At 37.9% G+C, this 25,195-nt stretch overlaps 1 protein-coding gene across 1 annotated transcript in view; it reads left to right on the top strand.

The window, feature by feature from the left end:
• The window catches only part of mylka (myosin, light chain kinase a), a 101,727-nt gene that overhangs the window by 31,004 nt on the left and 45,528 nt on the right, over window positions 1-25,195 (top strand). The window contains exons 12-16 of the mRNA XM_033986436.2: window positions 8,927-9,058; window positions 14,119-14,316; window positions 18,339-18,546; window positions 19,960-20,004; window positions 21,755-21,862. Coding sequence (XP_033842327.1) covers window positions 8,927-9,058; window positions 14,119-14,316; window positions 18,339-18,546; window positions 19,960-20,004; window positions 21,755-21,862 — 691 coding nt within the window. The remainder of the gene's footprint in view (window positions 1-8,926; window positions 9,059-14,118; window positions 14,317-18,338; window positions 18,547-19,959; window positions 20,005-21,754; window positions 21,863-25,195) is intronic.

The following is a 25,195-nucleotide window of genomic DNA, read 5'->3' as shown; positions in this document are numbered from 1 at the left end:
TTCCCCGTTACGTCTCAAGCCCGGTCAAACGTGATCGTATGTTCAAATTAGCTTATGTGTGACACAAAGGACTAATTGGTCCCCTATGATTTACAAATAAAATCAAAAGTTGTTTCATTAGTAGAGAAGTCTAGATTCTGGATCTGGCAGTGTATTTCTTCAAAATAATCTGCAGTTAAAAGGGTAAAATGATGATAAATATTTACCACACACGCTGTCCCACCAAAGTAATAATTAGATAAGCCTGAAAACATGTCCTATGAACATTAAATCATGCCAAGACATTTTAGTTTACTTTCTGGCCTCCACTGACATTTGATTTGAGATTCTTCAGAATGAAAAAATAAGTAAAATAGTCACTGGGCTGACAGAGTTTTTAGGTGTGCACTATTAGCAGCCTCAAGCGGGCCTTTTGCAGTCATAATAAGAACCAAATAAGAAATGTAGTGTAGTTATAGTGACCAGCAGGTGGCAGCAGAGCCAAAAAGTGTGTACATGTACTTCTGAATTTAAAATATGAAGGAGATGTATTGTTTTAATCAAATCGGAGAAAGCAGTTTCGTAAAACTGAGTAGATATTCTTTTTTGAATTTACTTTTTGAAATTGTACACAAAGAAAACATACCCTTGATATCAAATCCAATGTAACTGTTAACCACACATCTTGCTGACCACAGTCACAGTACATATCGTTACCCTCAAAGCATAATTGCATTTTCAAACTTTTCGGGGAAAATATAAAAATAAACTGCTGATGGAAATGAGATGAATGGACGATATGTGTTTTGCTTTTGGCTGTAAACATCTTTCTTAGTGGTTAAGGATAGAACTACAGATGCATCAGGGTCTGGAGAGTAGAATGAGACCAAACATTCAGTTTATCCCAAAAATGATTAAAAAATTATGCAGTTATGCTATGAAGCTGGCAATATGCTAAAGCAATTTAGAGAGATCAGATATTTACTGTGACAATAGAAACATGAGCTTAGATAAATGGGTGAATTAGGTAGTCAGATTCAGGCAGATCAAGACATCACATATATCATGGTTGAAAAGAAATATTGATTTGTGGTAAATGGTGAAGAGGAGATGAAGAGGCTGAGGAGGCTGATGATTGTGCTGCTGTGATGGAGGTGGGGTGCAGTATCGTTACACATGCAGACTATCATGTGATGAAGGAGGGGAAGGTAATGCATTATGGTTGATGAATTACTTGAGAGGCATGTGGGGCTCTTTCTGGTGTCAGTTTCAATGCTGAAATCCAGTTGGTTTAAACTTAAAACGTTTCTCTCCATTCTGAATGATCACTACCGAAACCCCAGCACCTGCAGCCAATCATGAATCAGTGCTAGTGCAGCCTCTGTAGCTCAGTGAATGAATTGTGGAGGTTCTGAGTCTTCACATGAGGCCTGTCCATATATTGAGAATGAGAAACACTTGTCTGTGTCCTTTATCTGCAGGTTAAGTCACTGGCAACAGAGGTTTAGTTGTAATTGTAGTATCTTTTTCAAACCAGTAAGCGCTGAGGCTTTATACAGTGCCTTTAAGTTCTCATGTTAATGCTAAACCTAAATGATCCTGTATTTGATTGGCATTGGACAGTCATTAAATCGAGCAGCACTTTTGCCACAGAGGGGAGTACTGAGGAATCAACACAACTAAAATAGCAGCAGTAAAAAACAGAGAGGGGCTCACAGTGTTAAACAAATACAGGCCTGGAACCATATAAAGACAAAACACGCCGCTTCGCACACCACACACACATGTACACGCAGACACACAGAGACATGTACACACCCACACACGCACATAGAAGGCTTCCCTCTGCAATGCCCTTGTTGGGTCGAGAAATAGCAAACCCGTTTTTAGACATACAAAAGCAATTTGGTAAAATTGTTTAAATCAAGAATTTAGATTTGAGTAACTTGAGTAACAAATTATGATTTATACATACTTATTATGGTTATGGTAGACTTTTAGGTTAAACTGAGTGATTAATCAAAAATGTTCTCTGTAGTCTCAATAGAGTCTTATTCTTTTTTAATCTTGCTAACCATGTTGTTTAGACTTCTACAAACATATTTTAAAAATATGCTGGATTCTTGTATTAGTTAAGTAGTTCATATTTCAGTCTGCTTCTGGATGTGTCTAAAATGTGTGCTGTATTTTTGTTCTAAAGGACAAACATCACAAATATCCAAAACAACATTTTGAGAGAAAAAAAAACACTGTAGATGCATGCAAAATGCTTTTGCTTTATCTGGAATGTTCTACAGTATTGTATGATTGCATTTATTCAATTTAATAATACATTTAAAACATGCATTCTCACCTCTCCACAGACATGACATATAATGTGGCCTGATGATTGTCTACATGGAGCAAATCAAGACTAGCATTTGGTGAACTTTGCACTAGAAAAGTTACTCAGTGCCCCTTTAAGATGTTTCAGCCATGTTTTAATGCTGTTACTCCCTCAGAAACATACCGTATTTTCCGGACTTTACGTCACTCTGGCGTAGTCCGGAGTACTCCAGTGAAAAAAATGCATAATGAAGAAAAAAATATATGAGTTGCACTAGGCCAGTAGTTGTTAACCTTGTTGGAGGTACTGAACCCCACCAGTTTCATATGCACATTCACCGAACCCTTCTTTATTGAAAAATAAAATAGGATTTTTTTCAAATTCAAGACACATGTATGTTTTACTGGTGCACAAAATGAACCGTGCATTAACATCACTGTGTTCAAAGAATAAAACCAATACAATGCATGAACTCACAACAAATTACATACATACCTTTTCACAAAGACATGACATTTTTTAATACTACCACATTGAAATTATTTTAATTTTTAACCTTATGTATTATAATAATGAACTTATTGTATTTATGCTATTTATTATTTTTTACATTTTAACACACACCGTGACTCCGCAACCAATTGTGCTCTCATGTAAATTCAAACGGCATGTCAAAGCAGAGACATGAGGCTCTTTAAATATGTTACTGTCATTATGGTAATGTGCTTTCATGGTCCCTCGAAGATGACCAATCAGAGTGTAATTGTCGCCGGGATCCTCCCAGTCAACGCTGGGGCATCACTCTGGCCTTGTCTCATGCTGTGTCGCAATTCACCAAAGAACGGCGCATTTAAGTCAGGCGGGTACTTCGATAGGCACATCGAAGGATGGATTTGTCAAATTAAGACACGGCCGGCTTCTGGAGGCGCTCGCAGTCCGCAAATCATATGAGTCAGATGTGTGTCTTGACCTCCGCCGAACCCCTGAGACTGACTCACCGAACCCCTAAGGTTCGATCGAACCCAGGTTAAGAACCACTGCACTAGACTATAAGTCCCATTTTTTGGGGGAAATTTATTTTACAAAATGCGAGACCAAGAACAGACATTTTATCTTTACAGGCAAGTTATAGTAATAACAATACAATAGAGAACAACAGGCTGAATAGCAGAAAATCCATTGAATTCTTCATCCTCGGTGTCGCTTCTGAACGACTCCGCCAACTTTGGAAGTAGATGACGCGCTGCTTCCGCGTGGCTGTGATACTGGTAGATAAGCCTAGAGTGCCCTCGCGTGGTTATCAGTGTGACAATAACAAAGATGTGAAATTATATTATATTTTAATAATTTCACACATAAGTCACACCCCTGGCCAAACTATGAAAAAAAGTGCGACTTATAGTCTGGAAAATATAGTACCTGGAGTTGTGTTTTGTATTCACACATGTTTGAGTAATCCTTTATCAATCTGTCTACATTTTCTAAGCTCAAAATGCCCTTTTTCATCTTGTGATGTCATGACGTGGTAGTTTTCAAGTTAACAGCTCCTTTTACCATTAGTTCAGTAGAGGTTGACAATTTCAGCACTGAAATCATCCAAATGATTCTAGTGAAGGTGTTTGGAGTTTAAAAACACAATGGATAACTTGTATTACTACATGACATCACAAGGTGGAACAGAATGTTTCTTTGAGAGAAAAAATATCATAATAATATATTAAATATTTGTGTGAATGAAACAAAACTCCAGGTATGTTTGTGATGAAGAAACAAGAAAATAGCATAATATGGGCCCTTTAAGTTTGAATGCATTACATTGTAAAAAGCCTGTAGCCTGTCTGGAGAGTCTAGAAATCATTATACTGTTATTTTTAGTGAATGAAAGCGTCACATATTGGACATATCCGTTGGTTCCCGTTACTGTTAGTGTCTGTGTGTTCTCTGCTCTGTGACAAAAGCAGCGGCTCTCCTCTGGTATGTCTGAAATGTACACAGAGCATGTACAAAGAGCACAACCCAGAGCAGCACACATGGACAGAGAGCATACAGACATACAGGCACGTGAGCGAGAGGAGGGGGAGAGAAAGAGGGAGAGAGGAAGGAGAGAAAGAGGAAAAGAGAAAGAGGAGCAAGAGGAGGAGGGGGAGAGCAAGGGAAGGGTGGGAAGAGAGAGAGGAGGGGGAGAAAGAGGAGGGAACAAGAAGGAGAGAGAAAGGAGGAGGGGATAATGGGGGGAGGGAGAGAGGGAGGCGGGGAAAGAGAAAGGAGAGACAGGAGAGCCAGAGGAGGAGGGAGAGAGAGGGAGGAGAGAGAGAGGACGACGGGGAGAGAGGGGAGGAGGGGAAGAAATGGAAGGGAAAGGGAGGAGAGAGGAGAGACAGAGGAGGAAGATTGGGAGAGAGGGAAGGAAGGGAAAGAGGGATGAGAAAGAGGAGGAGATGGGTTAAAGACAAAAAGAGGAGTAGGAGTAAAGAGAGAGGAGCAAAGGAGAAACGAAGGAGAAGAAAGAGATTGATAGAGATGAGGGAGGAGAGAAGATTGAGGGAGAGGGATGGATAAAAAAGCATGAGAGGAGCGTACGGGAAGAGCGAGTGAGAAGGAGCGGCACAGAGATAGAAGGGGAAAGAGATGAAAAGGGGTAGAAGGAGGTAGAAAGGAGAGAGGGGGAGGGAGAAAGGGGAGGCTAAAGAGAGAGAGGGGGAGATAAGGGTGGGGGAGTGAAAGGGGGATGGAGGCAAAAAGATGGAGAGGGGGTTAAAGAGGAGTACAGAGAAGAGAGAAAGAGGAGGGGGAAGAGAGAAGAGGGACAGAGATGTTAGAGGGGGAGAAAGAAGGCATAGATGGAAAAAAGTGAGGAAGAGGAGGGAAGATGGAGAAAGAGGGAGTACATAAGGAAGATGAAGCGGGGAGAAAGGAGAAAAAGGGGGACTAGGAGACGGGAAAGGTGGAGAGGAGAGAAAAAGGAGATTGGAAAAGAGCGAGAAAAAGAAACAGAGGGGTTAGAGGGAGAGAGGATGCAAAAAGGAAATGGGGACTCCTTATAAGGTCTGGATCAGTACTCACTCACTGAACTGTCTCTGCACTAAAAACACACACACACACACACATATACATACACACAAACACACAGACACACACAACCAGAATGCACTTGGTTACAAATTATATACAGAACATAAATGATGCTTTCAACTTCACTTTAAGTATGTGGTGCTGAAAAAAAAAAACTGCTTTATTAATAGGGTGAGGTTTTACAAGAAAAAGTAGAAAACTATAGCTGGATATAGGGCTCTGCAGTTATTTGAGTTTATTGAATTGAAAATACTTGTCTTTTGGCTTTTGTTCAGAATGACACAGGGACAACTTCTGCCCCAAAAAAACTGGAGCAAAACCACTTTTCGAATCTGCATAGGGTTAGAAAATTATTAATTAAAATTATTAAATAAAAAAAAAAAAAACATCTAAACTTTCTCTACAGGTTAAAGGAACTGCATGTAGCTTCACTCTTACCAGTGAAAAAAAACCTGAACCTTGGTTGCCAGTGCCTTAAAGAAGACATGTTGTGCTTGAGCCTGGTATATAGTTAATCATCTACGATACCCATGGACCATTAACGTGCATATGTTAAATCGCAATATCCATCAAAAGCAATTTAATAAATGAAACAAGTCAGCTTTCTAACACTTCCCTGTTAGAAAACTACAGTGTCCAATTGGAACTTACATCACCATAAACGTCATCACAACAAAGACCCGTGAAATTGTTGGCACCTCTGATGCACATCAGGCTAGAACTTTTTGACACATGGGCCACAATGACTTCTAAAATTTCACAGAGGGGCCGGCTATATATATATATATATATATATATATATATATATATATATATATATATATATATATATATATATATATATATATATATATATATATATATATAAATTGAATATTACATTAGAGATTTGGCCTGTAACATGTAGCAAATCATGAATATGCAAGACTCATTGTATAAATTGTTTTCCAAATGCATTAATGAAATTAATGAACAATAATAATTATTTTTTTAAATTTCTGTTAAATAAACACTCATATTCAATTTTATCGAGTGCCAAAAGATCAACAACTTGTTGAAAAGGTAAATTGAACAAGCCCTTGTTCCCTTTACCCTTACCTGTTTTAATATAATTTGGTCACGTCCGGCATGCCAGATTAATAAACCCAAAGGGCCATATATGACCCCTGGGCCGTAGTTTGCCCATGTCTGGGCTAGAGAGTTGATTTTTTTTTTTTCATTTATGCCCAAATGACTCCACAACACTGCTGAATCCTACATCTATCTCCAATTAAGAATAAAATTTGAGAACGGGGTAAGTAGAGAGTTCTAGGCTCAAACATGCACAAAGCACTCCAAATACAACTTTGAGAGAGTAAATGAGAAGGGGAAATAACCATAACATACACTGATTAATGGTTAATGCTGAAATCCATCAGGCACTGTATTTCAGCATTGAAACTGGCAACTTAAATGAGGGACTCATGTGAGGTCTATTCTGCTTTCTGATTGAATAAATCTTCTTGAGAACCAAAACACTAAATTATAACATAAACAACTTGATAATGATGTCCAATGTTTTTGTAATCATGAGTAAAAATCAACATGCAATGTTTATCAGTAAAAGCTATATTTGATTTAAACATACTTAGCTTGTATCTGGAGACGCAGATAAACTTGATTGTCTGATTCAAAATCCAGTCTTACAGTTTCGTCATAATCACGCAGCCCTAGTTGGACAATTTAGACCCATGTTTAAAATTAAGTTAAAGGGTAGGTAGATTTGATTGCTATTGAAAAATTGTTCTCATTTGACCCATCCTTCAATGCTGTGAGGGCAACATGTGCAGCAAAGCGGTGTAGTACTGCTTGTGGTAACCTGTCAAACGGCAAACAACACCCGGGGTTAACCTATCCTAGGGTAAACAACACTCAGGGGTACCCTGTCCTAGGGTAAACGACACCAAACATTTTAACGTAATAGTCATGGGTGGAGATGTATTTGAGTATTTTTGTCTTAGCTGTCATTATTGCCTTGTATTTTCTTTATTGTTTAATGCATAGCTCAGAGTTTTGGAGTATAGATTAGTATAGATATAGTATAATTACATATTTGAATCTTCTAAAATCACAATTATATTCTTATGTTGCAACATAATGTAACTTTCGGGAGGTACCACATTATACTTTGGTTACAAAGTATGTATGTCATGCTTTGGTTCCAAAGTATGTTAAAACCATTCTTTGGAACCAAATAAGAGTTGGATTTGTGAAGTTGTAAAAACAAAAAAAAACATGCTTTTATATTTTTGTCCTTTAGAGGATACTGATGTGAAATGTGCCTTATTTAGCTGCTGTGTGTGAGACTGTCTGTTTCTCTGCTCTCCACTGGCCTCTGATACAGACTAATCAAGATTTTACTACAGGAAGTTGTCACTCACTGGGGAGATCAGCCAATGAGAGCTCACATCGTCCTGGGAAAGTCTGGTCATGTGATAGGGCTAGTGAGGGGACTGTATTAAAATGTAACATTGTAGGGCTGTAGACCTTGAGTCAATTAGTCCATAAATCAGTTGATGGTGTCTAAATCAACCTTTTTTATTTAGTTTCATTTTTTTGTTTTCATTATTTTATTGGAATTATATGGATATTATATGAGAATGATGTAACATATGTTTATATATATATATATATATATATATATATATATATATATATATATATATATATATATATATATATATATATATATATATATATATATATATATATATATATATATATATATATAATCTTTAAAATCCAGACCTTGATACAGGAGAATGTCATTAATCGACCACTGCAACAAAAACTGGATAATGGTATAGGTTGAAACAATAAAAATAGAACGTCTTTCCCATACAGATAGTACTTATTTTATTTATTTTTATTATCAATGCTAAAAGCCAGAAAAAAGTCAAATTTTTCTGTCTGTATTACTTTAGTATTTTTCTGTACATCTGAACGTGGCTGTTTGGGTTCGAGTGGGTCCATCTGTGGGAATCTCCTGTGGGGGATTTCCTGCTCTGGAGCAGATCTGCGGTCCTTATAAAGCCTGGGTTGTCGCTGTTATCTAAGACTGACACAGAGCTGACTCTGCGTTCTCTGTTAGCACGAATTCTGATGTACACAAGTGCTTCAGTTTAGGGTGGTCCCGGGAAATCTACTTGAGCGACAAATCTGACCTGAACAGTTTTGGCAAATACATCCTTAACATTTTTGTGAGCAATTTTGCCACTGCAGCTAGATTTTCCTTTAATAACTATTGCATGGGAACTGGCCTTTGAAAGAAGAATTAACTACCAAATAATAAAAATAAATAAATAAAATAAGGATAATGATAAACCTCACTTCTGTCAGTCTACACCAGGGCAGCTGCGGCTACACATCACCTGGTAGGGACTGAATGAATAATGCAACGTAGACCATCTTTGGGTGTCCAAACAGTGCTAAATAAGTAGAATACATTACCTCAAAAGTTGTCATATAGACAAGATGATAAAATGTCTTGCCTATATTTCTGTGTTCCAGGTCGGTTTGAGGGTCAGAGGTCAAAGGTGACAGAGTCCAGAGCAGTGGGTGAGGCTCCTCGCTTTGTGACCTGTCTGTCTGACCTGAAGGTGATGGACGGGAGCAGGGTCACTATGACTGTGGAGCTCACAGGTATCATCTGCTCTTTCTGCTTATTTTGTATGATTTCACTTTTCCAGCATCAGTGGATTTTACTGAATTATATGTCACAAAACTGAGTGTCCTGACAAAGATGGGTACAGTGGCTTGCAAAAGTATTCATCCCCGAGAACATTTTCACATATGGATCTAAAAAAGCTTTCCAAGCTTTGACCATCTCAAGGAGCACTGTTCAATCCATCATCTGGAAATGGAAAGAGTATGGCACAACTGCAAACCTACCCAGACATGGCCGTCCACCAAAACTTACAGAACGAACAAGAACAGCACTCATCAGAGATGCAGCCAAGAGGCCCATGGTGACTCTGGAAGAGCTGTAGAGATCCACAGCTCAGGTGGTGGTGGTGGACGACGACTAATAGTTGTCCTGTGAACAGATTCCCCCACCTGATCCACAGCTCAGGTGGGGGGAATTTGTTCACAGGAGAACTATTAGTCGTGCAATACACAAATCTGGTCTTTATTGAAGTGTGGCAAGAAGAAAGCCATTGTTGAAAACCATCCATAAGAAGTCTTGTTTACAGTTCGCTAGAAGTAATTTGGAGGACACAGCAAACAGAAGAAAGAAGGTGCTCTGGTCTGATGAGACAAAATCAAAATCCTCCACAAATGCTATGTGTGGAGGAAAACTAACAGTGCACATCACTCTGAACACACCATCCCCACAGTCAAACACGGTGGTGACAGCATCATGCTGTGGGGGGGCTTTTCTTCAGCTGGAACAGGGAAGCTGGTCAGAGTTGATGAGAAGATGGATGGAGCTAAATACAGGAAGCAAACTGTTAGATTCTGCAAAAGACTTGAGACTGGGGCGGAAGTTCACCAACGATCCTAAACATTAAGCCAAAGCGACAATGGAATGGTTTAAAGCAAATATTCATGTGTTAGAATGGCCCAATCAAAGTCTGGACCTAAATCCAATTGAGAATTTGTGGCAAGATCTGAAAACTACAGTTCACAAACAGTCTCAATCAAATCTAACAGAGCTTGAACTGTTTTACCAGGAAGAATGGTCAAAAATTTCAGTCTGTAGGTGTGCAAAACTGGTGGAGACATACCCCAAAAATGGGCTGAATACTTTTGCACACTGCACTTTTCAGTTGTTTTTTTTTTTTTTTTTTTAAATCTGGAAATGATAATAATAATGATAATAATTTTCTTTCTACTTCACGCTTATGTACCATTTTGTGTTACTCATTCACATAAAATGCAAAATAAAAAATATTTCAATTAGTGGTTGTGACTTGACAAAATTTGAAAAAGTTCCAGGGGGATGAATACTTTTGCAAGACACTGTAGTTTGCTGTGTGTATATATGAATTCACTCACTGAGCTGCAGAGGCTGCTCTAGCACTGATTGGCTACCGGTTCTGGGGTTTAGGTAGTGAGGTTTAGGTTATTTTATGTTTAAGAATAAAACAGCATTACAATTATCGATAAAAGCTATATTTGATTAGAAAATGTTTATCTCTTATCTGGACACAGGTCATGTTTTGGGGATTTAAAATTTAAATCTTACATATAGTTCCTTTAATACCTTGTGGACACTAAAATCTGTGTACACCCTCCACCTGCCTCCATTATTATTAGATCAACAAATTGCTTTAAAGTTCAGATATGGATTAAAAAAGGTTATGGTTAGGGTTTAGGTTAGACAAGTAGTGACTATGATTATGGTTAGTATCGCTCTCCAGGAAAAAATGTAAGCTAATGTTCCCAAGAAGGATGAAAACCCAAAGTGTGTGTGTGTGTTGGTATTTCCGGTCAGATCTGCGGAGTGTGGGAGTTTAGAGCAGGACAGATTTCATTTCCTCCTCTGCTATGATCTCTTCTATATTAACGTTACAAGTTAGGTCTTCCATTACAATGTGTTCCCCCTGAAGCATTATATAATATCACCATGTGACTAGATACTAGTAAAGAGGAAGAGACAGAGAGGCTGAAGAGGCTGAATGTTCTGCTTCAGCAGTGGGGTAGTGAAGTGAAGTGGTGAGCGAGGAGAGTCTATTTATACATATGATCAGATAGGACTGTGCAAATCATCTAAAAGTGATTGTGAACTTCACTATTGCTCCATTCAGTTGCAAATACAGTATAATAATTATCTGAATGAAACTTGGTGCAAAGCTGCTCGTGTAGTCTGCAGTGCATTTTAATATTAGCATTGTGGAGCAATGCAACAACAGTTAAGTGTATATTAAATATAGCACATTGTATTGCCTAGCAAGTCCAAACTGATATCCCTCTGTATTTTTATACAGAGGGATATCCACTTTCTCTACTGTGTCTTTACATAACCATGCAATCAGATTTGTTTCAGTGACGCATGGGAAAAGAAGGAGCTTTGGTCATGGTGATATTTAACAAAATAAAAATTCTCTCACCTCAGATTAACAGAGTTTAGTGCTTTGCTCATTGGTTCTGCAGAAATATGCAATGTTTTTAAGTCTCTGCGATATTTTTCCCTTTCTTTTTTCCTCATAAGAAGCTATATTTCTTTGGACCATGTGCTTCCCTGATTGGCTAATCCATCTGTGACCAGAGTCATATCTCTATAAAGTATTGGAGAAGTGTATATTATGGATCCCAGGAAAAAAGACAAAAAAGCCATATTCCATATACAATAAGAAATGATATCTTGTTGTACAAGAATTTAGAACAGACTGTCTATTAAATCAGCATGTTTGTCGAAATATAAATATATTTGATTCCAAAATTTTTAAGTGTGATTACTTGAGAGGCAGAGGTAGTAGGCTGTGATTGGCTGACAGTGATATACATGTGACAGCAGGTAGGAAAAACCAATAGGAAATGCACTGCTCCATCATTAAAAAGTCCATTTGAACTTCCCCCTGCCTGTCATTGCTTTGTGTTTGTTATATAATGATTTTTCCACTGAGGCTTCTTCTCCATATAAGCTGTGGGGATCAGAGCAGTATTATCTGTCTGCACACATGAGCAGCTCTCCTATGCTCTCACAACACCGCAGACCCACACAAGACATGCAGACAAATGTATACTCAAGCTACGTAGATTTACCGTCCCTGCGGACTTCCACTGACGCTAAGACTGTACAAAAACATGCTTGAATAGTGCATAGAACATTTGAAGAAATTGTTTTTGTACCATATTTTAAACATTATTAATAACATTTCGGGCATTTGCTCAATAAGGGATTAAATAATAAAAATTTTGCTTTTGAAAACAAACTGTTTTTTTTTTTTTTTTTTAATAGCACTGTTTTTGCAACTCCTCATTTGTGCACTGGTGTAGAGTCTTTGGTAAGTGGTTTCTTTGCCTTAGTAAGAATGCAACAATAACTCCCTTGATCAAATGTTATGATTTTGTGCATGTTTCTTAATGGGCTCTAAACAAACCTTTCTCAAATGTAATTAAATTATCTTGTCAAATTATAATTATCATCTAGATATTTATTTCGTGCCTAGCCTTTAAAGGCAACCTCTGGCCAAATAATTGTGAATGAAAGATATAGTTGAAATCCTGGAGCTTTTAACAATGCTATATGATGTTTTTCTATAATCAAAAACATACCTGGAATTGTATTATTCCAGAAATTACTCTGTTGCACATATTGATATTAATTACTTGGATTGCCACTGACCTTGAGTACTTGAGCTCATGTTTTAGAACTTAAAATAATATACAAGCCGACATTAGGGCTGGGTAGTTTAACAGTAGCACCAAATAAATATGTTTGCTACCCGAAAAATGTAACCCGTTTGACCCATCCTTCAGTGCTGCTGTGCTAACCTGTTAGGAGCAGTGGGTTCATAGCTAACCCATCTTCAGACCTGGAGCTAGTCTTGATCAGTACTACCTTATCTGTAGGATTTTACCAAGCCCCGGGGTCTAAACATGGCAGCCCATTGAAGTCAATGAGCCATGCGTAATGGTGCATGTTGCGATCTTAGCCTTTAGTGGCTAGATACATACAGTTCTGCCCTGGGAAAGGGAATAATAAAGAAATTATAAATTATAATGTTTATGCTTCCAGGGTGCATCTAAACCATATTTTAAACCCATGGCTCATTCACATCGCTCACATGCCCGTTCATGTTGGACCACATGACTGCTCTAACCAATCAGCACTTGAGTTTAGCTAGAGTGGACATAGAGTGTAGCCGAAGCTAACAATTAAAAATAGTTTTTTTTAAGACAGACAAATTTTGAGCTGCCACAAAATTCAACCTCTGCCACAAAATTCAACTTCTGTGAAAGCCATAGGTGCCCTGTCAGCCAAACAGAAGCAGTTTGTGATTACATTGCACCCTATGAGAAAAATCCTTTCTGGGCAGGAGGAATTTTTTGTTGTAGTAACAATGAGTGGCCACTAATCCAACCTAAGATAACTCTTTGATAGCAATACCCTATTCAGTTACTTTAATAGATCCACGGATTTTACCTTTACCAAGTTATATGTGTCAATGGGGAAAACCGGAGTGTTTGATAGAAACCCACTCTGACACAGGAAGAAACATACATACAACTCCACACAGAAAGGAGTGCTAGCTACTCGACCATTGTGGATATTACATCAGTTAAGTGGCAGTCTGTGGAAAGTTGACGAGAATAGTACAATAAACAGAATACCCCTACATATGTCATCAACATGGAAAATTCCATCCAAAATATAGAGATAATTTATGCCCAAAGAAGGCATTTTTTCTGGCAGTTTAATACAAATAAATTAAGACTTTATTCACTTTATTTTGTTAAATTAAGGTTTAGTCTAATCACTGCCATTTAGACTAGTTTTGGCCCTTGCTATCATTATATTTGCTAAGGAACAGTTATGGAATTGTCTAATGTCTAATCTGCTTGTGTCCAACCAGCAAGTAAAATTATAAATTTCACCAGTAATTAAAAGCTAGAAAAATACTAGGCAAGATTTACAGTAAAATCTTAAATATAATTATGTTACCTATGTTTTAGAGAAATGAATATTCTAAACTACACCTTAAACTACCATGGTAAAGATGATTAAACAGACTGCACTGTGCTCTCCTGTTCAGGCCAGCCCCCTCCTGAGGTGCTCTGGCTCCACGATGGAGAGGAGGTGACAGAAACAGAAGACTTCCATCTACTCCGGGAGAAGAACCGCTGCACCCTCCTCATCCAGGAAGTTTTCCCCGAGGACACAGGCACCTACAGCTGCAGGGCCTGGAACCAGCACGGGGAGGCCAGCACCCACGCCAGGCTCACTGTGGAGGGTAACCACCAGCCTGTATGCACCACACCAGAGTCATGCAAGTCAGGCAAAGTAAAGAGAAGGGCACTGCAAATTTACTGCTAACACCATATCACCGTGTTACCTTTTATTGTTTTGAAAATGCTATATTCACAAAATGTACAACAAATTAACATGTTTTCGAAGTTTCACTTCCATTTTTGACACTCTGAATCTCCGCTCCCTTTGCTCTCCGCTCTAAGTCACCCCTCTTTCAGAGCACTGTCACATGCATCCAGGTAATGAAACTACGGCACATTGCATCAGGTTTGCAAATTGTTTTGTACAGTTTTATATCATGGTTTTGTATATTTGTGGAGAATTGTCGTGGGGCATGGATGACGCAGGCCTGTGGGCTTAGCAATGGAGAGAATCTTGCAGCTAACCGTAAGGAGGGTTCAAATAGGGCCCAGGAGAGATTGCTAAACTATTGAAACATGCTTGGATGACATCTAAAACCTCTTCAGGGATGTTTTTCATGAGAGAACAACATTATAACATGGTAGAAAGCTAAAAAAAGAACAAAATTTATACGTTTATTCCCTCTTTAAAGTGGGAACAAACCTAAACTCCGCCCACAACCACATTTCAAATAGAGCTGCTAACCTGGGCAGTGCCTGTGGAGTAAAGAAGAGTGAGGGGGAAGGAGGGCGGGGTCTAAAGGCATAAGCAACACTGTGATTGGTCAGGTAAGCGCACTTCAAACTCTGCCCCTGCAGTCAGGTGTTAATCATCAGTGATACCTGGCTGTAATCAGAGCAGTCATGTGTGATGTCACCAATATATAGAACAATAGATAAGGCTGTTAAAGTATCATATACACTGTTTTGTAGTGCAAAAAGTGGATTGGCGTGGCACTAGCAGAAGCTCTCAAAATTACTAATATCTTGTATAAATGTATATAGAGAAGTACTAGTAAAAAACAGAAAAAAACAACAAAAAACAGAACTAGTTCTCTTTTAACAGTTTGCAATAGTCCAAAAATTATTCCTCACTTACCTCATGCTTTCCGAGCATCATAGACAAGAGCCAAGTTTTGCTGTGATGCGAAAGCTAGCAACAATTAATATGCTAATGCGCACTTTGTGATTATTGGACATGATAAATGGTCAAATGGTCATGGCTACATTTTTATATGGTGCTTTTCCACCTTCAAGGCAAGGAACCACTCTCTCTTTCTCACACACATTCATACATCAGTGTACACAGACATTGCGAGCGAGATGGGTAAGTGTCTTGCTCAAGGACAACAGTATTCATCTGTGGCAGCTGGAATCACACCACCAACCTATAGGTCAGTGGATCTCGCTCAACCATTGATGTTTACGTCAAGACTGGGATTTGAGCCCCCAGCCTTCGGATCAGTGGATAAATGCTCTACCAACTGAACTCCTGTCATCCATAATAGCATAATTAAATGCTGACAGCATGACACAGACATATTTTGACCTCAAGAGCTGCTTATACAATATACAGTTGAAAACAAAAGTTTACATACACTATATAAAAAGACATATGCTTTTTTCTCACTGTCGACATGAAATCAAACTACATTTTTCCTGTTTTGAAAAGATGGTGTAACTCAGCCAAGTTTGTAGGCCACCTTACTTTCACATGCCTTTTCAGGTCTGCCCATACATTTTTAATAGGATTGAGATCAGGGCTTTGTGATGGCCACTCCAGAACATTGACTTGGTACTTGGTACTTATACTTAAGCCATGTTCTAACAAGTTTGGCACGTTTTGCCTCAGGTCATTGTCCATTAACTTCCTGGCTAAGGTCTCGGGATGTTGCTTTAATATTTCCATATAATATTTTTTCGTCATGATGCCATCTATTTTGTGAAGTGCACCAGTCATTCCAGCAGCAAAACAACCCCACAACATGATGCTGCCACCCCCGTGTTTCACAGTTGGGATGGTGTTCTCAGGCTTGCAAGCTTCCCCTTTTTCCTCCAAAAGTAATGATCCTCATTATGGCCGAACAGTTCAGTTTTTGTTTTGTCAGCCCTAAGGACATGTCTTCAAAATTTAATCTTTTGGAGTAATGGCTTCTTTCTTGCGGAGTGGCCTTTCAGCCCATGTCGGTACAGTACATGTTTCACTGTGGATAATGACACACACTTACTGGCTTCAGCAGCATCTTCACGACATCTTTTGCTTTTGTTCTTAGGTTGATGCACATTTTGGACCAAAGCACATTCATCTCTGGGACACAGAACCCATCCCCTTCCTGAGCTGTATGATGATTGGACATTCCCATAGTTTTTATACTTGCATATAATTGTTTGAATAGAAGCACCTTCAGGCAATCTGAAGCTTGTGCAAGTCCACAATTCTCTTCTTGATATCTTTGTAATGAAAAATTGTCTAAAAAAATCCTTCTCTCATTAATCTGGCATTTAGCAAATAGAAATAATTTTGGTAATCGTATGTGTCTTTTTAATAGTGTATGTAAACTTCTGGTTTCAACTGTATCTGTACTGAGGCAAGACAAATTTTGTTCAAAAGCATGGGGAAAAATCAGGTACAGGGACTTTAAATGACTAAAGGACTGTTCTAATATTTACTTATTATTTGTTCAGCTGTAGCTTAAATGTTGCATATGGTGGTTGTGTCTTTTGGCAAGACACTTCGCCCACATTGCCAGTGTGATTTTTTTTTCTTTTTTTAGCATGATTTATGATTGTCAAGGAGGTTTTTGGTGCAGAAGGCAGCCAGGTGGAGAGTGGATGATTAATGGACTACAGTAAGGCACTACTTTACTTTAATATAAACCTTAGACATTATTATTATTCAGACTTTTAGAACTACTTTTGGATACTTTAGTCATGGAATTTATTGCAGTGTACAGTTCAGGGTTGTCAAAAGTATTGAAACTAGTTACTAATCTACTAAAAAAGTCACACAAACCATTCCTGAACAGCTTTAGTATGATATTGAGCTATATCAGAACAAGTATAAGTTCACATAGACTACTATACACCCATGGACCACTATAGAACTCAGGTATTACATAGATATAGGACCACCTGGTAACGTAAGAAAGTATACTATACTATATTCCTTAGTATGGAAATCAAGTTTGAAATTTTAATATTGTGACAACACTAGTATTTAAATCTAACTTGTTCCTAGCTTTCACATTAACATATTTGTACTACACAGCTTTAGAGAATAGCTTTTTCAGATGGCTAATGAAGCAGGGTGGGTCACCAAAGCTAATCAACTCTCATCCCAAAGTGTTTGCAATATCTAAAATGTTTACTAATTACATAGAGACAGCGTGTGGCAGTCAGATTTTTTGTCACAAAGTTCAGATATATTGTATAAGCAGCTCTTAAGGTAGAAATGAGACTGCTGTGTGCCGCCTGCACAAGTATAAAATGTTTTATCTTCATCAGAAGCAGGAAGTGTACTTTTATCATGCTAGTCGTTATTAGCATTATGGAGGGGGCAAAACTCGCTTATACACTCATCACAGCAAACTGTTTAAAAAGGGAATATTACATTTCTATGGGTATTAACTGCTAACACAGAAGATACTTTTTATTGTTTTGAGAACATTTGGAGGGTTTGTATAAGATCCGGGAGTAAGCAAGCAAAATGAATTTATATAGCACCTTTCACAGACAAGGAAGTCACAAAGTGCTTCACAGCAAGACGTTAAACAGGGAGTGTTTACTAAATTACTCAAACATGCATATATGACATTTAAAACCTCTTCAGGCATTGGAGTAAGCTCCAAAAAGTCGATTTTACATAATACTGTTACTAAACTTTAAACATGAGCTCAAACTTTATACTTTAAAATAAACTAGTTTTGTTTTTCACGTTTTGAAGACAGTAAAAATCTGGTACAGCACCTTTAAGCATTATTTTATTGTTGAAAATTGACAACTACACTTTTAGCATTGTATAAACATTTGAACATAATTGTTATGCATTACACACAGTCCATATATGTTCAATAATGGTCATTCTGTTTGGTACATGTATCCACAGAGCCCCAGGATGGAGTGCAGCCCTGGTTCATCACCAAGCCCAAGGCGGTGAGTGCGAGTGTGGGGCAGCATGTCCTGCTGTCCTGTGCCATTGCCGGTGACCCCTTCCCCCAATTCACCTGGAGTCGCTCTGACCCCAGCCGACCTCTGACCTCTGGAGGAGATTACGAGCTACTGCAGAAGGAGGACGTCATCTCCCTTCTGATCAGGTTTGTACTGTAGATAGTTGTCAAGATGGTTTAGGAAGTCAATGGACCTCTTCAAGCTGTTTCAGATCAATATTACAGTTTATAATGAACATGTGTTTCTTGGTCTCCATCAGGCATAACTTTGATTTGCCTGATGTGTGCTCTCTCTTATGCACCTGTCCTAGAGCGGGATGTGCAGAGTTTTTCTGTTGTAAAACATGTAGCAGAAATGCCAGGAAAAGGGATAAGAGATAGCGTTTAAATGAAAGCTGAAGAGGACTGTGATTGGATACAGCTTTGCTTTGTAATATATTTGTTCCATCCAAATCCGTACTAAAAGGATTTTTGGCACAATACAAAACAAACATTGTGTTCAGTGGGATAAGTTGTATTCCAAAGCACCACATTTTTATTGAAAATACCTGCCAGTATTCCTTTACTTACAGATCTTAGTAGGCAAAAAGCCGGAAAGACTGATGTCGTGTGTTTCTCATGCTGAAAGATGCCTAAATATTCCAGGGGTAACATTTATTTCACAGGGCAGTATTCACTTTATAGTACCATATTTATTGCAATATTTTATTAAGTCATGCAGTATTGAAGATGTCTTATCCTTGTGTGCAGGGCTGCAATGATTTATCAACTTATTGCGATTAGACTCTAAAATAAATATGAAAATACCCCTTTAAAATAAAAACTGTGACATTATTAAATCAATTTCAGATTTACATCCTAAATGCAACTTATTCGTAAATATTCTCTCTTTAGAAGTGTTCAGTCACCATACCGTAGCCTTTTTTGGTTTATAATGTATTGTTGCAGCCTTACTTGGGCTTGTTTTAGTTTGACTTAGATCAACTTTATTATCCACAAGGGAAATGACTTAGGAACAGTAGCTCACTCATTATAATGTGAAAACAAAGCACAAACTTTAACCAAAATGTCTCCACATAGAGGACTCCTTCCTAAACACTTGTTAATGTGCTGCTGTTAATTTGTGTAAATCTTCCAGCAGTAAATAAGGGGTCTAAGAAATGTTATTGCTTTGCCTGGAAATTTCCACTGTATGGCATTGAACTTATTTATCTTCATGGAGAGAAACAGTGGACACCACCAGACCAAGTAGCAAGTCAGATCTGGGGAGAGGCAAGCCCACTCACAGTAAGAATGCATGTTTTTCAGAGATATAAAACCTGTAATTGAATAAATGCAAGATAGGTAAGTGTAATGCCATACTGTGGGACATTTTTTGACAAAGCAACATCATCTCATTGAGATTAGGTGACGGACCCCCCACTGAAAAAATACATAGTACTGCTTTAAATGGATCATGGTCTATATAATGTTTGTGTTGTACCTTTGTGCTGCTGCAAACAACGCATTTTAAATCAAACAACAAGGCTAATTCTTCTCTTTTCTAATGTTGTGTTGAAGGAGAGTCCAGAAGCATCACGCTGGAGAATATCTGATCAGCCTCAGGTGAGTCTTTTGTACACGAACATTCGCAGATACTTAAAGTCAAAGTATTGATATCAGAGCTGAAAAAGCTGGATCAGTGCATCCCCAGCTGAAGCCCATGAATAGACATAACATTTAACTGCTAATAAACCTGAGAAAATTATTGATTATGGCAGCTCGGTGTTTTATGTGTCAAACAATAAATGCTATGAAACTCTATTTAACTTAATTTAACTCGAGAGAATAGTGAGTTATGTCTAGAACTGACATATTGTGCTTGTGTTTGCTCTATAGTTATAATCTATGGCACCCATGGATCATTTTGTTATAATTTCCACAACAAGTCAGTTGACTTCCACCCAATGAGATCAGACGTCACCATAAACATCATCACAACAAGGAACTGTGTAGCTGTCGGCCCCTCATATGAATAGCTGCAGATTAGCGAGTAGAAGACTTTTTTTCATTTGCACCAAAGTGACTACGCAATGCTGCAAAATCCTACATGTATCACGATTAAAACATAAAATTTAAGAACGAACTAAGTAGAGAGCAGGGGCATATGCCGGTGGCAATGAAAACGGGGGTTGATTGGCAATATGGCATCTTGAAAATAAGTGATTAAAGAATACTCAAACATGCACGAATTGCTCCAAATACAATTTTAAGAGGAGAAAGGAAAAAAGGAAGCAATGGTTAAAAGCTCTGAAAAGTCGATTTTGCATAATAGGTCTGCTTTAACCATTTCTGGTGAGTAAAATGATAAAAATACAGTCAAGCTGGAATGACTCAAATTGGAAATGATTAAAAAGTTAAAAAAGACCCAAGCATATCAACAGAATTAAATTCAAATACATTTTTATTTAAATTGATTTTATTTTTTATGTTTGTTGTAATCGAGAGCAGCACACGCAACATCCAAAACAATATAAAAAAGTGAACAATACAGCTGGGGAATAAATACATGCTGTGTCACTAAAAATACTTGTATTCCAGTAAAGCGAATGCTTAGTCAGTATCATCCTCCCCACTGGTTTCATGGGCAGACCTCCAGCTCCATCGACTCGACATCGGCTCCAATTCACTTTACACTGGAAATCTAGCGCTTCTCTCTCCGTAACTGCTGCTGTCAGGCTCCTCATTTTGTTCTTAAAATGCTCGCATTGACGTGCTCTACATGTATTTCACTGTTGTGTCTGTAAATCAAGATATAAACATTAGTACAAATTAGGTACCTTCTTTCCCTGAGGTCACTCCTGCTAGCATTAGCAACAGGTTTAATTGACAGCATTGCTAATCACTCCCGATTGGCTCTTTCGTTGTATGATACTTGCAATCAGAATTCTTAATATAGAACTCGGCTCCAAATTTGCCACTATATATCTGTTCGCCTTAATGAGCTTCATTTGGCTGGAGCAGAAGACTATGGGTGATGTCACACTCTGTTAGTCCTCTTCTTTATATAGTCATTGGGGCTACCTGATTTTTTATACATTTGCCAAAGCATTTGTCAAACAGCACATTTCCCTCTGGGATGAAACTACAGCAACTAAATCATGTGACCGTGCCATTTATTATGTCACAGGACATAACAATAGGTGTGCCCAAAATGAACATAGTGCTAATCTCGATGTTTGTCCCGCATTTGGCCACAAAGGGGAGGGGGCAGGGGGCAGGGGGCAGGGGTGGAAGTTATGGCAGAAACAAGTTCTACTCAAGGTGTTTGGAGCCGTGGGATGAGCTGCTCTGACACGAATCCTTTGTGGACCAGGAACACAGTGGGAGAGTGCAGCTCTGTAGCTTCTCTATCTGTCACCGAGGAGGTGGAGAGCGAGAGGAGCAGGGCACGGAGAACAACGGGCACGGGAGATCAGCACAGGTATGTAGATGGATACATTATGTACTGTTGGATTCAGAAATTTTTAATAAAGTAAGAATACCGTTACGTAAAGGGCCCGTATTTTACTATTTTCGATTCATGTTACGATGTTACCTGGAGTTCTGTTTTGATGTTATGTTGAACACACAAATCTTGCATATTTAGGCTGAGTTCTTTTCTCAAAATGAAAACACTCATATGATGTCATGTGGTAAACATGGCATCATAAGGGTGTGTTCATAGGAAATGCTCCACTGTGTTTTTAAACTCCATACACCTTCACTAGAATCATTCGGATCATAAGCCCTGGATTTGCCTAAATTTGAAGTTACAGTTATCGTTTTAGCCTCATTGAAACTGCTTCACTCCTCGGTGCAACAGCAGATTTTAGAGACTTTCTATCGACAGTCTCAACTGAACAAAAGATAATACATATATATTCAAAAATAAATGCAACAGCTGAAGGTTTCTAGAGTATTGAAGAGTAAAGCAGTTTAACTGAGGCTAAAATAGCTGTTAACTTTAAAACTGTCACTAGATGACATTACAAGGTGAAATAGAGCATTCTGAGTTTTGGGGATACAGACACCCTAATAATCCAAGATTACTCAAACGTGTGACTGAAACTAAACACAACTCCAGGTATGTTTTTGAGGAGGCAACAACAGCACGAGTCAATTTTGAGTAATATATTTAAATAACACATATTATGCATTCTTGTGGCTTTAATTCCCTTTTAAACTGTTGGGATACATATTCCACATTTTCTAACTTCAAATATTGTCTGCATATGGAAAATATATTTTATAAACATTTCCTCTCTGCTGTCTGCAACGAGAATGGACATTTACAAAGGAAACAATTGAAGTCCTTTTACTCTGTGAATGATATTCTAATAGAAGCATGAGTCCAGTGATGGTTAATGGACTTAAAAACTGAGAATTCCAGAGTTTTATCTATGACACAACCAAACAGCCATTATGTGAACAAATTTTCTGAGTTCTCGGAGAAGACGAGTTTGGATTAAGGGGTGAATGAAACAACCATGACTGAAACTAAATACAAGTCCACGTATGTTTCTGGTGACAATATTATAGAATGGTTAAAAGCTAGCAAGGAAAGCAAATCAATTTTGCATAATATATGTTCTTTAAAGTGGAACCAAACATTAAAATCAACTTTTTGCCACTAAACTCTATATAGTGTTTTAATACCATTGTTTTTTTTTTGGCAAACTTGGCAATGTCAGTGCAAACTAACGTACCAATTACTATATTTATTATGCTCAAGTAGATAAAAAGAAAATAAAATACTTACCCCTCATAAAATGTATTAGAAAAATCATCTTGCATCAATTTTGCAGAAATGCAAAAATCAGAAAAACATAATTGTTTAAGTTAGTGGCTCTCATATACATATTAGCAGTGTATTAAATTCTTCGGTCTTGGGCTGGGCCACCACCAGAATCATGTATGTTGGTTTAGATTTGTACAGAAGTGACAAAATGGCTCCACATCCTCTGTATAATAACGTAATAACCAGTCTGTGGAGACTTTAGGGCCCAGCTGCATCCATCGACCATTTTCATTATGCTCTTAATCAGCTTACACTGGTACTTAACGAGGACATATTATGCTATTGCCCTGGTATTTCTTGTTTGATAACATTAAATAATATATTGTATTCAAAACTTACTTTTTAAATTTCTTGGATGAGATATAGGATGTGAAACTGAGGTGCTGGCAAACGGAGGAGTGAAGCAGTGTGAAATATGTATTGTATTTTAGTGAACTCAGTGTAAGATCTGATTAAAATAAGTTTAAATGTGTCTGGATTTTTTGAACATGGAGGCACATTGCCACCTAATGATGTCACAAGGTGTAACAGAGCATTTTTATTATAGGTTTTTTGGGGGTTTACATGAGCACAACTTAAAGGACACATTTTATGCCAAATTGACTTTTTAAAGCTTTTAATCATCTTGTAATGTTCCCTCATCAGAAACATAACTCAAGTTGTATTTTGCTTCATTCATGCACATCTGTAGAAATAAGGTGTTTAACAAGTATCCAAACTTTAAACTCTGCCTCTGTAGCCAGGTGTTTGTAATCAGAAATGCCCGGCTGTAATCAGAGCAGTCATGTGTGATGTCATCAACTACTGGATACTGCAGAGGCCAGACAAACTTGGATTTAGACTTGACCTAGACTATTTAGAGTTTGATCAGAAAGCTGCAAGTTTACGTAGTTTGTTTTAAAGCTGCCAAAAAATGACTAGGAACAGTATATAATGGTATTAAAGCAACATATAAACAGTTTAGTAGCAAAAAAGTGGATTTAGTGTCTAGTTCCACTTTAAAATGAATGATCTGTATACATTTACTAGATATTAAATCATATTGAACATGATAGTTTTGTATGTGAGCCTGCCCTGACCAGCCCCCAGCCCTCCTGTTTTCATCCCTGTATTCATCCATTCATCCATTCCTCCACCCGTCTGTCCTATATCCAGAAATTCCCTAAAGCTCCTCTAATCCCTCCATATCACCCAAACCAATCACAGGCGCATTTCCTCCGGGCCTCCCAGCTGGACGCTCCCATTGTTTACATGGCTCTGGAATGACATTCTGGACAAATCATGTTACTTTTCTGAGGAAAACAAGGCAAAATGAGGCAACCGAATTGCAAAAACGAAATAAGTTGCTTACAAGTACTTGAATTCATAATTTGGATTTATTTATTTGTAGACCGATATGTTTGCCTGGTTTCAGATTTCTGACTTGTTTCAATGTAAGTATTTTTTTCTCAGTTCTAGCAATATGTTATGCAGGTAGGTAATTCAAAATTTCTCGCATCACTGGTTGAAAACTTTGGTAGAAATTGTAAAAGTATACATTACAATTAAGAGCAGTTGAAACAGCCACATAACAAATAGTGAAGAAAAAAAGTTAATTTTGGGAATATCTGGCTGTAAATTGGTAAGAAAAACATGTTTTTTTAAAAACAGCTACAACAAACCAAAATTTCTAAACTAATACACATTGTTAAAACTACTTAAATCATAGTTTGGAAATTAATCAAACTTTTAAAAACCTCCTCAGATTAAACCATTTTCTTAATTCATGGTAAATGCATCTAAACCATTAAAACCTACTCTTCTACTATTCTTAATTCCACCCATTTTACAGCGTATGATAAATTTTCCCAGTATTTTCACTTTATTAGTACCAGTGGGAATCAAGTGAACTGGGAGGAACATGTGTTTATGCTTTGAGAACTGACCGGGCGCATGCCTTTATATGGACCGGCGAGTCATTTGTGATGTAACATTTAG

The sequence above is a fragment of the Periophthalmus magnuspinnatus genome, chromosome 21, assembly GCF_009829125.3.
Source record: "Periophthalmus magnuspinnatus isolate fPerMag1 chromosome 21, fPerMag1.2.pri, whole genome shotgun sequence".
Lineage (NCBI taxonomy): Eukaryota > Metazoa > Chordata > Actinopteri > Gobiiformes > Gobiidae > Periophthalmus > Periophthalmus magnuspinnatus.
This window is presented reverse-complemented; position numbering and strand designations above follow the sequence as displayed.